At 37.4% G+C, this 17,331-nt stretch overlaps 1 protein-coding gene across 1 annotated transcript in view; it reads right to left on the bottom strand.

Moving 5' to 3' along the window:
• LOC145768394 (macrophage mannose receptor 1-like) overlaps positions 1–17,331 on the bottom strand; it is a 36,354-nt gene that overhangs the window by 3,800 nt on the left and 15,223 nt on the right. Inside the window, exons 15-17 of the mRNA XM_082579876.1 lie at positions 12,314–12,466; positions 9,750–9,877; positions 7,005–7,236 (exon numbers count right to left, since the gene is read on the bottom strand). Coding sequence (XP_082436002.1) covers positions 7,005–7,236; positions 9,750–9,877; positions 12,314–12,466 — 513 coding nt within the window. The remainder of the gene's footprint in view (positions 1–7,004; positions 7,237–9,749; positions 9,878–12,313; positions 12,467–17,331) is intronic.

The following is a 17,331-nucleotide window of genomic DNA, read 5'->3' as shown; positions in this document are numbered from 1 at the left end:
CATTGCCGACCCAACGTAGGCTAGGGGATAGGGGAGACTGGGGCGAAGTGTGCAATGGGGTAAGATGAGCAACTCTTGTTTAAGGAAAACGGGTCGGAAAAATTTATTTTTTCTTTGTCCTGTATATATCACCCACAATGCCACTTCAGTCAATGTCTTTGTTATGTCCTGTGAAAATCGCATTTTACAATTGCAGACAACTATATTGTTTATGTCAAAAATTCTAACTTTTTGTTGTTGCAAAAAACTGAATAATTTTATTGTTACATTACGTAAATCAGAGTTTCCCAACCTGGGGGCCATGGCCCCCTAGTGGGCCATAAGCCTTTTTCAAAGGGGCCATGGAGAAATTTGAAAAATAATAATTTTTTTTAATGTAGGCCTATCATCTCTCCAACTCTATAACTGTATTATAGAAGGCCATTCCAACGCTATATAAAAAAATATAAATTAAAATTTAATAAAAATACTAGTAGCCTACATTTTACCCAAATCTTAAGGAAATAAACAAGCTTTTTTAATTAAAATGACGTTTCTTAATTTTTCTAAAGGTTAAAAAATAGGGGGCATTGATTTTTCAAAATTTTCAAAGGGGCTACGGTGTAAAAAAGGTTGGGAACCCCTGATGTAAATCAAAATGTTTTTTAGTTTTGGTAGGTATAAAAAGGTGAGGATATTCAATAAAAAGTTTAGGTTAGTTAGATTTGTAGTTTTTCAGATATTTTTAATTTTGTCGCAAAAACCAAGATGGGGTAAAGTGTGCAATGTTAATTAAAGCAGGCTATCTTGGAGCAAATACTCAACTTACCCCAAATGAAATAACCTTAGCTTGCTTAATGTTTAAACTGTTGAATTTGTGTTTTTTTAGCTTCATTGGATGAAAAAAAATATTTTAAAGAATAATTCCTTGCAGTTATAATAAAGACATTCCAGTATCAGCGTTGCCCGTGTCAAAAGCTTTGGTGAAGTCGATAAAGGTGAGAAAGATTTCCTTATTTTGTTTTATACCAATGCTTTCCAACTCGTAGGATGACACGCGCTTGTGCAGATGAAATCGTGATGCGGAGGACAAACATGGTGCGGATAAAAATTGTGCATGCTTTTTACTTTTTGATTGAAAAATTCCAAGCTTACTTTTTCTAATATTTTTACTGCTTTCCAAGGCAACAAAAAGCTTTTACATCATCACGAGTCAGCAAAAAGTTAAAAAATCCCAGAAAATTTTAGTCAGACAATGATAATAACGGAGGCCAAAATCTGAAAAATGTGACAAATCATGTCTAGGTAGCCATGACGAAATAACTTTAAACATCAAAAATAAAAATCCAGTTTCAATTGATCAGTGGCATGTTATGTCAGTGGGACTCATGTTCTTGTTTTTTCTGTAAAGGTCTGGAAGATTTGGAGCTCTGTTTTAGAAAGGGCAACCTATTACTGTAGCTACTTAGGCTACTGGGCATGGGCTCTGTCCAAGGAGGGGTGACTGGGGTGAGAAATACAAAATCACCCTCTCCCCACTCATTTGGCTTTGAAAAGGTTTTGTGATATTTTATTGATCGAATTTTGAAAAAAATATTTCCGCTGTTATTCCTTTTTTGAATTTTTTTGATATGAATTTTTGATTTGGCAACCCTTAAATACGAGTCAGGCGTTTACAGTCACTGTGGAATTTTAACTTAGTTTGCTTACCTAAAAATGCCCTTTCCGAAACATACTTTGTGAAACGATTTGGAAACCCCGTGGACCGAATCTGTCAAGAATTTGTTTTTAACAGTTCAAAAAGACCTCAAAATCTTTTACAAAATCTTCGGGCGTTTTTGAGTTGACTGTTGTGAACTTGTGGCAATCTTCACTTATTGTATTTCTTGTTATGCCATGACATCTACAATACTGTGGATGATGCTTTTTTATTCAGTGTGTTATTGGGTTGTGCATTATTTCTTCTGCTATTGTTGGCATTCTTTTGTTAGGGTATATCCCCTACTGTGCAAGTGTACTGTATTTGTTAACCCCTGCTCATGCATTCCATGACTACATTCATTGCATGGAAATAGCCCATGTCTTCACTGCACAAAACATTTGTGGTGATTGAGCTTTGAACAGGATGAAGTTGATGCTACAATGGGGGGTCTGGGGAGCGTAGCCCCCAGAAGTTGAAATGACTATGTCGATTTTAGCCCACTTTCCAAATATCACCCCCCTCCGAATTCTAAAAGTGGATAGAGCCCCTGCTACTGGGCTTGTGAATGTGTGTAGCGCTTTTCTAGTCAGTTTTATGCAAAGTTTTAATTTAAATCAATCTTGTACTTTAACTGCCAGAAAGTTTTCAGTCAGCACAACTCAATAAATCTAACAAAAAGTTAGGCCTGGATCAGCAAATGATAAGTGAGATTTACAAAAATTGTTCTCTACGCCAGGGGTCCGCAAATAGTGGGTCGCGACCCAAATTTGGGTCGCGAGACCATCCACAGTGGGTCGCAAAACAGTTTAAGTTTACTATCAATATAACTTGTATGACAAAAGTAAATTACAATCATACACTCTTTGATGTGCTGAGTTTCGTACAATTTTGTACAAACAAAATTTATACTTTCGATTGTAGTACAGTAGTCCCGCCAGTGATAGCGCCGTCAAATATTTTGACGGCGCTATCACTGACGGCGCTATCTACTGGGCAAGTGATAGCGCCGACAAATATTTTGCCGATTTTAAGCGTCAAGCGCTATATGCGTCATTTTTTGTTTTCATGGAAAATCTCGTTTCACGATAAGAGTTTCACAATGTATTCTGGCCAGCACGACTTATTCGAATTATCGGGTTTCGCGTTGATTGGAAATTGGAATAACTACCTGGAATACAAGCGGAAGAAGTTCGCCAAATGGTGATCACTCATATCGTGAGCAGTATCGAGAACGAGGGATCAGAGAGAGAAAGCGAAAAATCAATGAATGTCATCGCGGTGGTTGAAGGTACTTTATTTCAAGAGCTCTATGCCCCTGAAAAGATGTTGTTGCAATGGACCTCGTTAAAAGATTTATATATGCTAAGCCATCACTGCTAAGCCAACAATAATAGAAAAAGTGAACAATATTGGAAAGGAATATAACATGAAAATCAACACAAACAAGACGAAAACGACGATTATTACAAGAAAAGAAAATGTACCAAGTTTAAATATTACTATTGACGGAATGCTGGTCAAGCAAGTCAAAAGCTTTACCTATCTGGGACACACAATAACTGAAAATGGCAGATGCGATACGGAAATACTGAGACGAATAGAAATAGCAAGAAACAACTTCGTAAAAATGAAAAAGACATTAACAACACGCAAAATTAACATCAACACTCGAAAACGAATTGCGAAATGCTATATATGGACTACGTTACTCTACAATGCAGAAACATGGACACTGTCATCACAGATGGTTAAACGACTTGAGGCATTTGAAATGTGGATTTATAGAAGAATGCTTAAAATTTCATAGAAGGATAAAATCACAAACAAAGATGTACTATCCAGAATACAAACCAACATGGAAGTTCTACAAACAATTAAATCAAGAAAATTGAAATATTTTGGCCACATGATTCGCAATAATTCTATTCAAAGACAACTACTAGAAGGAAAAATGAACGGCAAACGAAATAGGGGCAGACCACCAAGAATTTGGACTAATGATATTGAAGACTGGTCAGGACTTAACTACAAAACTGCAGTTGAAAAATCTTACAACAGAGAAACTTGGCGTCTCATTGCCTCCAACCCTCGACGAGAGGAAGGAACTTAATGATGATGATGAAGCCATCACAGCACGCTTGGAACAGTGATACCTTTCCGTGGAAACGTTTTCAAGACTTGTTTTTGAAATACAACACACCAATACCATTCAGCGCTGCTGTGGAACGCATGTTTTCACTTGGAAAGGACATTGCGTCCCAAACGCAGCAGATTGTCAGACAAACGTTTTGAAATGCTTGTGTTTCTACAAGGAAATAACTAATAAGCTAAAGCAGCTAGTTACAATACAGTCTCAAAGCATAAAACCTGCTCTTTATTTATAGCTATTGTTAGCCTAAACTTGGTTGAAATATTTCTGTTTTTGAGACCCTGGTAAAATAGCGCTACAAATTAGCGCTGACGCTGACGCCGTCAATTTCGTTAAGAGCTTACGCACTACTTTACGCCGTAAAGTTTTTAGGCAATTCGCGCTGACGCCGTCAATTTATTTCATTGACGCGTACAACACTGGTTCCCGCTTATTAAGCCTACGGTTATAAAATCTAAAAAACACCTTGAGCCAGGACATGAAAACTCTCTCAGCTTATCTCCAGAACTGGCGACTGAAACTCAGCGAAACCAAAACTGTGGCGGCAGCTTTCCACCTACACAATCGGGAAGATGATCGTGAGCTACCTGTTCAAAACAATGGAAAACCTCTGTCCTTCTGCCCTGAAACAAAATATGTTGGGGTGATAATAGACAGATCGCTCACATACCACCACCATTTGGTGTCACTGCGCAAGAAACTGACCTCCGGCGCGGCGCTACTCAAACGCCTGGCAGGCTCTAGCTGGGGGGAGAGGGCTGACACTTTCCATACAGCAGCCTTAGCCCTTGTATATTCTTCAGCAGAGCACTGTGGGCCTGTTTGGTGCCGCAGTGCTCACTGCCACAACATAGACAATGCTATTAAAAACAACGCCGTGAGCACAGTGACCGGATGCCTGCGTCTCACACCATTGGACAATCTCCCAATTTTTGCTGGTATACAACCTGCTGAGCTTCGTCGGGAAGAAGCCACTCTGTCTCTCGGCCGACAGGCACTGGAGCCTAACATCTTCTCCACCACAAGATCTCTGCTCCCCCAAACGATCCCTTGTCGAATGAAATCAATACACCCATTCGTGCCAGCCACTCAACTTCTGATCAACGAAGCTGATGAACAAGACATCTCTGCGGCTACTTGGGCAATGGGCAGACCATAAATGGAATTCTGAATGGAAGTCAAGTACCACCAGACTTCATTCGTTCATCTCCAACGCCGACACATGCCCCATCGCCCTGACACTACAAAGACAGACATGGGTGCGCCTCAACCGCCTTCGTACGGCCGTCGGACTTTTTCGCTCAACCATGCACCAATGGGGAATGGCCTATTCCTCCTCCTGTGAATGTGGTGCCGAGGAACAGACCGCAGACCACATCATCAATGACTGTACCATCTTCAAGCCATCTAACGGAGTGCAGGGTCTGCGCGTCATGGATGATGAAACCAAAGACTGGCTGCTCTCTAGTAGCCTTCTGGTGTAGTCCGGGAACATCGTAAATCTGGGGTGGTAAAAGGATGGACTCTCGGCCCCCAGAGGCTCACACGACGACGACGAAGCCCACGGTTTATAGGTCCACCGGCTTATTAAGCCCAATTTGGTCCATTCCGGAATTACTGAAGGTATAGGAGTTGGTAGAGAATTGTCCCCCGCTTAATAAGCCCGAAATCGTCCAGTCCCGATGTGGGCTTAATAAGCGGGGACGACCGTATTGAAATTGATATTAAAATTGCAAAATATTTTGCTCAAAATTATACGCTTCTGAAACGTTTGGGCCGTGAAGATTTCGAACGATTGTTTTCTGGGTCGCGCCAAAAAGTATTTGCGGACCCCTGCTCTACGCAACGTTTTTGTTGTTGTGGGAAGTAATTCTTATCAGATTTCAATGGGTGGTTCATTGTTGCATCACAGAAGTTAGGCTACATTATTTTATGGAAAGCATGTTAGGATGTGATGGGAAATATATCCATCAATCTTAGAATTAAAGAAATCTTAAACAGACATAACTCAGCAACAACACTACATTTAACATTATAAAAAAAAAAAAAAAAAAAAAAAAAAAGCGAATGTTTTCGGCTAGTCATATAGCCTTTTTCAAGCCTACAAGAAAACGTTCGCTTTTTTTTTTTTTTATAATGTTAAATGTAGTGTTGTTGCTGAGTTATGTCTGTTTATGATTTAAAAGAGTTACCTCTCTACCCAAATTGTATTAAAGAAATCTATTAAAGAAATCTTGCATATTTCAAACATGTACTATGTTCCTGTTACTGACAAATGAACCATTGATTGGTTGAAATCTTGCGAGTTCTAACTCCAAAGAAAAGTAGGCTACAAAGGCCTATGTATCACCTTTTCCCGCGCTTTCTGAAAGTAGGTTGCAAGATTTTTGCTGTTCAGGTCCAAGTCTTAAAAAACTTGATTTTCTTAAATTTAGGACTTGGTGATAAAATCAAATTCACAAAATTTGCAATGTTTCATCTTATTTGATCTTCGTCAGAAATTGACTAAAATATCAACAAGTGAAATTTCAGAAAATAGAAACAAAAAGTAAGCACACAACAGCAGAAATTGAATCATTATGAAAAAGTAGACCGTTTTGATATTAAGAATTTAAGTATTATTGAAATACAACTTTAATTTGTCGTATAGTTATTTTATCTTTGAATTTCCATTAAAATAAAATTGATTTTATTAGTAGTCTAATCTGTATTTTTAAAAGCAGTGCTGCCAGACCATATGAGATCGTTTGTACTAAAATCCGTTTTATCACAAAATTGCTTTATTTTTGTAGCTTTAATTTATTATAAAATCTGTGGCAATTATAATCTTTCTCCTTAATTTGTTTTTAAATAATTTTTTAACTATTTTCACTTAGCCTACCTTTTAGTGAAATTATTATAAATGGATTTAAATCACCAAATTTTTTACTTTGTTTTGGATTTTTGTAAAATTTTCACAATTTATCAATGCTACCTTCCTATGGTAAACACTATTTACAAGTAAACAATCTTAATTGCTCCTCCATTAATTTAAAGTGTCTATAGATCCATAGACTCCAGAAATTAACGTTCAAATGCAGAATTTCCAAGCACTAGATACCACTAGTAAATTCTTTTAAGACATTATGTTAAATAAACAGTGATTCCTATAGCAACGAAATCCAAATAACTCACAGATGTCATATTTGCAGACGAAAGGCAACTGAGTGTATTCGCACGCTCGAACGGTATTTGTTTTAATTATGCCCCATTTTCCGTATTTGTTCATTACTACGCAGCCCTTAGTTAGGTAGTCGTATGTTTTTGGTTCCTTGGCTCCCCAAGCTGTGTACGCAAAAGGAGATCGGTCCACCCAATGGTAACTGATGGTTCTTTTTGAACCACCCCATTCCGAACTTGAAGTCGACTGCAAAATAAGTGAAGTGTTTATTATTTTCAAACTTTCCTTGTGGTGGTTAATCAACTTCAGCCTACAAATACATTCAAACAGTGGCAGCAATTCCTAGACTATAGGATTCACAACGAAAATGCACCAGCTCACTGGCCGAACGAATTCGCCTTCTGCTCTAGTCTAATGCTGATAGATATAAGATCGTTTTCAGATCCGCTCAAACTGAAGACTCAAAACAAAACAAACAAAATCAAAACAAATTGTGTTCTTCTTTGCATAACGCAGTGAGAATAACTCGGGTAGGCCTAATAATGTGGTGACATTTTAAAATAAGATAGTTGAATGAGTTTCGCTTTTAGCAGCATGATCGTTGAAGTTAAAATAAGATGTTATCACATAGCAATTTCTTGACTACCGGATTCACCAGGAAAATGTGGAATATTGCAAAGTCGTCAGAGTAACCTTGGTAGTCTGTGGTTTATTCAATGCTGCTCTCTAACAGATAAAGTTGTTAGCAACTAGGCTTTGCTTTTTCAATTGTTGTGTTACATTTACAACATGATTACACTATTACCCCTACTTGTCATCGATGATTAATGACAAACACAATCGCTACTGGATTTAAAGTTTGTTTAATGACCCAACTTGGAATTGTTTAGTGCATACGGAGTGGTTTTTAGAAAGTCTAAACCAGTGGATCTCAACCGGGGATCCGCGGACCCCAAGGGGTCCGCGAAGCAATTTCAAGGGGTCCGTGAAAGTTTCCGAGTTTACAGCATGCTTGATAAATTACGAAATTTAAAAATTGTTTGGTTGTGCTTTATTTGTGTATTACCGTGATTTTCAAACTATACTTCCCAACGAGCTGGTGGCAAAGGTTTAGTTTCCTAACTAAAAAAATGTCATATAAATGAATTAATTTTTTAATAGGGCAATGCTCAACTTAATTCTTTTGAGACAGCAGTCTATCGATCAATGCTTGACTTAGAGTGCAAACGTTAGTCAGCAGTCTTTCACCACTCACAGTTTTCAATGACTGTCATTATAACGAATTAATATTGATTAAAAATGAAAATAGGAAAAAATTTTTTGTAACGGTCGCAAAATTCTATTGATTTTTGATAAAATTTATAGAAAAACATCAAATCAACATAATATAGATTACTGATGTTTGATGCTATATGTACCAACATAGGCTAATGCTCATCACATAATTTCGACAATGTCATCAATCGTCATAAGTGCGTAGCGAATTCAGCAAATTCTTCTAAGTGTGCCGCTTCGAAACTTATGAAACATTTGATTCCATTATAGGAGAAGCGATATACTAAAATTTCAGATAAATATTTTTTAAGGGTCCGCGACCGCTTCGAAGGTACCACAAGGGGTCCGCCAAAAAAAAAAGGTTGAGAACCACTGGTCTAAACCATGCTGCAATACAACATGTCAAAACAAGTTGATTATAATGTCTTTAAATAGTACAAATGATGTAACGTAACGTTGGTTGCTGTATGAAGTAGCAGCAATCATCCACAGGCAGCACCACTTTGCCAGCCGCACAGAGCCATCTAATCCATCACATATAAAATAAAAATGAATGCAGCAAATTAACGATTACCACAAAGGATGTAAGATGTTGACAAATGTGCTCCAAAAGGTCCCAAGGGCTTACCTGACACAAGCAATGTTTACTCTACGGCAGGGGTAGGCAACCTTTTTAACACAAGAGCCAGCTCAGTTAGGAAAATGTAATTCTTACAGGAGAGCCGCACATCAAATAAACACTAATTCATGTTTTCAGCAATGGAGTTTATCTTATTAAAATTTTGTAGAAGAATGTCATCCTCTTGCAGAGAATTCAATTCAAGCTGGATTTCTACAGGCGCAAAACTTATTTCTCAGGTACAGGGGAGTGGACAGACGTTCATATCACTTCTTAAGCTTCGAAATTGCATAAATCGAGATGAAAATAGCATTATTTCGGGAAAAATAGCTGGAAGAAGATGAAGGGCCGCATAAAAAATGGAAAAGGGCCGCATGCGGGCCGCACGTTGCCCACCCCTGCTTTACGGCTGTCGAAGTGTCTTTTATTACAACGTCGGTAACATAGAAAACATCATCATTCACACTGATAAGCATCAGATTCTGCATTATCACAATCATCATAAGCACAATTCGTCTACAACTAACTAAAGTGTGGGTTTTCCAAACTGCAGGTCGATTTGTATGTATTCAGAAATTTAATAGAGAATTTTAGTAGTAAGTTTGTAGATGTCTAGCAGCAGCAGCAGCATTCCTATCAATAAGGCTCACACAACTATATGTGATGTAATTTGCTCTGCTTGGCTTTTTTGCTTGGCATTAAGCCCTTTTTGCAGTATTAATAGTATTTCTTGCTTAGTTCTATTTCTGTTGAATTTTCTATGGCCGGATTTCGGAGATATGTTATTTTATCGTTTCAAAGCAATGGTGTGAGCCTCATCTGCATCTTATTGTTACTTTTGAGCGCCTGATCTGTAGCCACTTACATATATGTAGTAAAGCCCAATCCACATGTCATCAAAAGGAATTGTGAGGCCATTTTGTGGCAAGAAGAGAGACATCAGTGCATTGTTTTCGTAAACATTTGAGACGCTTGCAAGCTCCATCGGAAAACCTGAAAAAAAAGAGATTAAACAAAAGTGTATCATAGTTTGTCGTTGTAGATAGTTGGGGAGCTTGGATGATGAGCTCTTTGTATAAAAGAACTATGTAGGCTGTTTAACAAGCATCTAAGTCGTTTTATCGACTGTTGTTCAGAAATTTAAGTTTGTTCGGAGGAGTCCCACCCTGACCTTGCTTTAACAATATGTTTCGGTGAGTTACTATTTTGGTCATCAAAACACAAAAAAAAACAGGCAAACTATTGCTCATTTGATATCAAACTGTCCATAGACTGCACCATCAGGTGATTTCAACATAGTTTTATTATCAATGCGAAAACACATTTAAAAACTGGCTAAGACAACGAGCTTCAAGTGTGAAAATGCCAAACGAAACTATTACTTTGCCGACAAAAATTATTGGGTGATAAAGTAGGCGCTGATATTTTTCAACCTCTCTTCATGTGTTTCGGTGTTACAGAGAAATGAAAGTTAAATAAGTTTAACATTTAAATATTCTATTTGAAGGTAAAAAGTAAAAGTGAGCCCCATACTTGATCCAGCATCGGGGAATGAGAAGATAACGTATCATTGTACAGTAATAAGCCTTCAGCACTAACGAGAGTAGAGTGGCCAGCTTCTTTCTCTCGGCCGCCTTCACTAACTACGCCCACCCAATTTATTACACCCAGGGTAGAGATAAGCGTTTTTTTTTAACAACCGCTTGGAGCCGGGAGTCGATTGCATATTCACTGCGCCATCCCACCGGTCTATTTGAAGGAAATACTAAAAAAAGCAGCCTTTATGGTGGTGAAAGCTTTATCAATAAATTATAGAAGTCACTAAACCTTAATTTACATCATAAACTATTGTTGATTGTGATTTGATTGTTGAAATATTATTGTGATTGAGAAAAATTACACTACCATTAGGGTGCATCGTTTCTCCTCACTTTTGAAATGCAATCTGCACCGTTGAGAAATGGTGACCATTTCAGCATATATTTATCCAAGAAACAAGAGGATTGCCGAACTTTCCCTACCACTATCTCCGCACTCTCTTAAATTTGGTTAACTAAAACCGCTACAACTTAAAAACCAAAAAAAACAAAACGCATAATGATTTGCATTGAAATTATTGTAGCTACTAAATTTAGTTACAGAAATTAACCTTTTAAAACTTACTTTTGCATACGTCATAGAACACAACCATACGAAAAGCTACAAAAAGTAATGACAAGTAACGAAATGAAAACTTTGCTATACACAGATAGAACGCTTAGATAACTGCAAACTGCATTAACAACTGTTGTAAGTGCGTGGACCGTTTCTTATGTTACATTTGTATTCGTATGGCCCATACCTATGACTTTGATTCGCCTACAGTAAGTTTAAAAAACCGAATGAAGTATTGGATAGACGATGCAATTATTAGGATTTGCAATAGATTGAGTTTCGCTTTTAGCAGCATGATCGTTGCTTACTTCACAATGTAGATATTAACGACATGTTTTAGCTTGATGCTGCGAGTTTGCTGTGGTAATAGCGAATTGCACTACTTTTCGGAACACAGTCCCCTATGGTCATGTGCTATGACGAATGGTGTTAAAGCCAGCAAGTCGTTGTTTTATGCGGCTTTTTTGTTTGGCTTGAGGATGCTGTTTGTTGAGTTTCTGTGTTGTTAGGCGTTATTGCTGTGAAATTTTGTGTAGCTTTGTTTTTCACCCTTTTCACCTTACACCCTAACACAGAAATTCAACAGACAGCAGAATCAAGCCATAAACCACATAATTTCTGAGAAAATTTGCTGTGGATCAAAACGATCCATTTTCTGGTGAGAAATAAAATTTAAAAAGTGATCTTTTGGTCATCATATAAATACGGCTATAAATTCCTGACAAAGTTAAGAATAGCCATATAGAAATTTACAACATGCTTCGAGCAGTAAACATAAGTAACACTTCTCGGGTCATTTTGACTCATGTTATGCATGCTAGGGTTAAATCTTGCCTTTCTGAGAAAATAAGTACACAACCATAGTATCTTAATCCAGTTGCCATGCAACTAGGTCAACGGTCTTCCATATCTATGGCATATCCAGCCACTCATTGATTTAACCATTGCCCTCTACGTTTCTCTCGAGATTGCTGGTTTGCCCTTTCTAGAAATCCATGTTTCGCTACTGTATAAGATTGCAGGCTACACACAACTTCATTATACTTTTCTTTTTATCTTTAATACAATATTTCTGCTATACATCCTAACATGTTCTTAGTTAAGTGTAAGACATATTTTCAATTTAGTATAAAGCTTAAATGTTTACATTTGTTCGGTGCAGTAACAATGTGCCTATAACGATTGTCTAATCTTTTATATGTTCACTAGTTAATTGCCAGACCATTACTTGGCTATATTGGTCAAGTTAATATTTTCATTAAATAAACTGCTCACCGATGTCTTTCCCTTTCTCGTGACATAAAGTCTTTGCGTCCTCCCACGTTCTATGTTCAGTGGGGCTCGAGAATACCTTGTAGCATCCAGTGTCCCTTTCAACAAATCCATGTCCACTCGGGCACAAGTTGATATCATCCTGGTAGTCCAAACCTAGAAAATGGTTTATAATAATCATAGTCCCATTATTTGTTGTGTAGCCTATGTTTTTCACAATTTCAACAAGCAATCCTCTTTGATGAGCCTACTGTAAGCCATTCATTTCTTACTATTATTTCTACTGGTTTTCTTACTATAAAGTACACAAAAGGATGTTTTTTCTGCCTCTTATGTTTAGTTTTTTGCATTTTTTTCCGATTGGCAAGATGAATGCTCTAGATTCTAGAATGATAGGCTACGGTTATATAGTAAATATTTTAATTTGTCATTTTCTTCATCATTATCGAGACTACAAAAGCTGTAATTTTAATAATCAGGTGTTTTAACACCCACTTGAATGAAAAGTGGTAACATCAAAAGTTTTGCTTTTTGGACAAAAATAGAGAGTGTCCTGAACTTAATTACCGTAAGTTATTACATATTGATATATTTATCAAGGTATTCAATTTTGCAAAAGCTATGAGCTCTACAATAGCATGAGAGCTCTTTGCGTACCTCTTATCAACTTTCTGTGTAACCACATGCAATGTGATCGTAAAACCTAACTTTTCCTTACGAATGCTTGTTTGTTGTTCAAAGAAACATGTTACTGTAGTTAGAAGCAATTTTTGTATTTAAACTCTACTTCTGGAAGAGTTGAGTTGAAGTAACTTGGGTGCTGCACTTTCAAATTTTAGTTGGGGTTGGCTTATCAGACAATAACCCATCTAAACGCCTTGAAAGCAAAAATTAATTCCTGGTAGGCCTATAGACAAAACTACCTGGAAGTCCATCAACAATTTTGATGATGCACAAGAGAATTTTTTGCCTTGAAGTTTAAACTTTCAAACGTTTGAAAGTTTATTTTTTTTGTTTTATATTTTCTTTCCGTGAACGAAAATAAAAGATATGTTGAACCTATTGATGTTACTCAGTTTTATATGAATGTGGTATAATACCAAAGCTTTTTCGTGTGTGTAACCTACTGTATATCACATGAATTTACAAATAAGTGTAAAAATATGCAAATGGACAGGTTTTTATCAAAATACGTTGAATGAATATTAAATAAAATTATCAACTTCATAGACAAAAAGTCCCTTAAACCTAAGTTTTCGTGGGCAGATAGTGACGTCATAGTGCCATTGTCTTCAATTGAACCCACATTGAATCGTATTCGTATGTTAGGCTAATATTTATAACTGAAACGAAAGCTGTGGCAGCTTTAAAAAATTAATATGTTGTTACAGAACGGTAGCCTACTGAAAGTTGAAATAAATCACCAAGTACGCTACTCGTCTTGTAAACAATTTATATATTTTTTAATCTCGTATCAAACGGGCCCACCACAAACTTGTAAAAGGAAAAATACAATTGAATCGTTCGTTTGATATTGTACCACACCAACCTTGAAAATTGCGATGGATCAGCCATGATAACACTGAGATATTTAAAAAAGTGGTAACTTCACTAGCAAAAAGTATCTAAAAAAAACAATGCACCAGCTACTGGTAGCCAAGACTCGCTTAGTTAAAAGATTAATTGTTAACGTGTAAAAAGTAAGGCATCATTCACTAAGCCTTATAAACAAGTCGATATCGAGACAAGGCTGATACGCATCATCTTCACTAGGCTATATAATTTGACTAATATGCTAACCCGACTTATAGTAGTAGGCTATTAATGAGAACACTCAAGAAAAAAATTGATAAATATCCAGAAAAGCTCATAAACTAACGTTAACTAGTCTATGATAATTAATTCCCAAGCTTGAGAATTGTAAGTGTTCCAGTACTGGGCAACTTGAAATCCCGTCTCAGTCGGTTGTATGAGCTTTTGGACAAAGAAAAATATTCGAAGGACGTAACAATTGTTTCCACGGTGTATTTCTTTTCTACAGCCGGCATAAAATTCATAGATTTCATCTGTTGCAAAAGAATACTTTGTTGATGAGATAATTCCATATAATGCAAGAATCTCACAGCTTCTTGAATTTGTGACCATCTGAACCATTTACTTGCTGATAGAGACGTTATAGAGCAGCGGTTCTTAAACTGGGGGGCGCGAAAGGTTCACAAGGGGGGCGCGAGCGATGTCAAACTATGTGACTAAACGCATGTGACTAAACGTCGCGTAATAAAATTTTGGAGTTGTAATGAAATAGTTTAATTTAGTCTAGTGCCGGTAGGTTGTAGTCTTGCCATGATGTCGATTGACCGCAACCGTCGGTGTGACATGTCGAACGATAAAATATAACCAATCGTAACAATTGATGCATTGTTACGCTATCATTGCTCTAACGTGCTGACCAAAAGTAACCTTACCGCTCGCAGTATGATTTCAAAGTAGCCTAGCAACTAGTTTCTAAAGGAACCTAGACTAAGTTTAAAGTAGTTACTGTACAAGATTACTTGAGTATGGATCAGTGGTTAGGTTCCGTAGATTCATGTGGTAACAATGTTTAATAACAATGTGGTAGACAATGTAACAATGTTAATTAATTTGTAATAAAAGTTTATCTACGGAAAACCTGAAAGCGTCCAAATTAAAAAGGGATATTAACGTGGATGTCCCCATAATGGGGTCGCATAGAAATACATTTTTCAAAATGGGGTCACTGAACAGAAAAGTTTAAGAAGCCCTGGTATAAGGTAACGGTATCATCGAAGTAGCCTATAATTAACTTTTCGATTTTGTTAATTTTAGCATTGATTTAAATATTAAATTTTAGTAAGTACTCGAAATATATTGACATAAAAATGAGTGAAAAAAAGAGAAAATATGATGAACATTGAACAGTATCTGAAGTATGGCTTTATAGATGCCACAGCGAATGGTGAAGTCGTACCACAATGTGTGATGTGTTTTGAAAATCTGAGCAAGCTACAAAGCCTCGTTATCAGCTACAAAGCCTCGAATTAAACTTTTGGTTTCCGAAAAACAATTACATCTCTCACATTGATGAAAGCTAACTATAAATTCCTGTAGTCATTTGGTCACAGCGGTAAACCATAATCTCTTCGTGGGAAAATTGTAACGTAAGATTCCCGAATCCGTTCGTCTGTATGTAATGACCGAAAAAGAAACACTCTTTGAAACGTCTATTCAATAAGTGTATTCCTGTAAAATTAGCCCGCGGCTATCGAAATCGGAATGCAACGCCGTACACCACTAAAACCTGCCACTACAGAACAAACTACTTAGATAAAGACGGATATTTCGTCCAGCTGGCTAGCACCAAGCAAACAGTTAAATATTTGACCAACTTTCGAATCAACAATTTTAAAATGACGAGAATAGATTTCAATATCTCAAACTCACGTACGCAGTACTGTGACGCAATAGTGAAACATTGTGAAGTAATTTTCAACAGGTGTGATACAAGTCTTACGAACGATGGTGCAATCTTGGCTCATTTTTTAGGAATTTCCATGACGTAAGATTCAGTAGACTTGAACGGTTTTATATGACGTTTGATTTGTACAGAGATTGGCCGTAACATAGCGGCCCCTAGTTATGACAGTCTAACATGGCATAACTAAAAAGGAATTTAAGGACAATCGTGAGCCAATGAATAAAACACACGATACACAAATTGTTTGAGTCACTCACGTTTAAGTTAATACGCAAATACAAAAGGCATGCAAAGAATGAACAGCAATAAGAATAAACACGACGATGCATGAAATTGGTGCCATAGGTACACGCTAAAATGACGCTATATACAATGGTTGCGATAATAACCGACTGTTCTGGGCTCAGACAAGGATCGGCCACCGCAGACAAAACCAGGCTCAAACCCTAACACTTAGGTGTTCTTTACGGAGGCGAGGCACGAAATATCCCTCAACACGTAGTCTACTTTCACTTTCCCCGTACTCTCATCATAGTTGCAGACGGCAACTTTAGCTCTACGAACCACAGGCTTCCCTTTCCTAATTTGTGGGACCACCTCATGCACCCTCCCAAGTTGATACTTCCCACGTTTACCAATGTCTTGAAGAGAACCCACCACTACAAGTTGACCAGGCTCCAAATTGTCGGCCATTTTTAACCATTTTTTCCGGCCCTGAAGCCCTGGAAAGTAAAATCGATCCATTTACTCCAAAACTGCTGAGAAAGTGACAAATTGAACCGATAATCCCTTCTTAGTTGGTCACGATCATGTGGTTGCCCAACAGCACAGTATGGGTCCAAGTATGGGGTCAAAAGTGAGGCAGGGGTGATGACAGTAAAATCCCTAGGGTCGTCACTCAAAGGTACCAAAGGGCGTTCGTTCACGATCCGAACGGCACTGCTGGTGTACGTAAGCAGTTCAATAAAATTGGGCTTGCGTATTGAAGAGCCCAAAATGTGAAAAAAGTATTTAGTCATATCGGCCACGAAACCAAATCTACCAAGCCGAAATCTAGCCAAGACATCTGCCAGAGGGTTTAACAAATCAGGACACGAAAACATTACATCATTAACAGAAGTTCCTCGAAATTCAGACTTGCCATCGTAAACAATACGCTTTTTAATTGTGACGTCACAAAGTATGGCAAATACCACTCAGAACCCTTTACATTTCCTGCTTCACCAGCACGCTCAATATAACCATTAGATTTAAGATCTTTCGTGGTGCCGGTAAGGAAATCACGAAGTTCAGGTTGTTTTAAAGCCTTCTTCCAGCAGCAACTCTATCTGACGCCAACACAAAATTGTTAGGTAAATCAATATCTTCCTTCAACGGTACAGGTATCTCAAATCGACCATCTTTCAACTCAATATTCGGTTCAACAAGTTCTCTAGCCAAATTATCATTGCGAGACAATTCACAGGTTTCATTTTGCAACGTCAAATCTTGAATGACTGTTCAGGTCTGCTATTTCCATATCACG

Source organism: Aplidium turbinatum, chromosome 4 (assembly GCF_918807975.1).
Source record: "Aplidium turbinatum chromosome 4, kaAplTurb1.1, whole genome shotgun sequence".
In the NCBI taxonomy this organism is placed as follows: Eukaryota; Metazoa; Chordata; class Ascidiacea; order Aplousobranchia; family Polyclinidae; genus Aplidium; species Aplidium turbinatum.
Note: the sequence above shows the minus strand (reverse complement) of the source record. Positions and strands in the feature narration are given on the sequence as shown.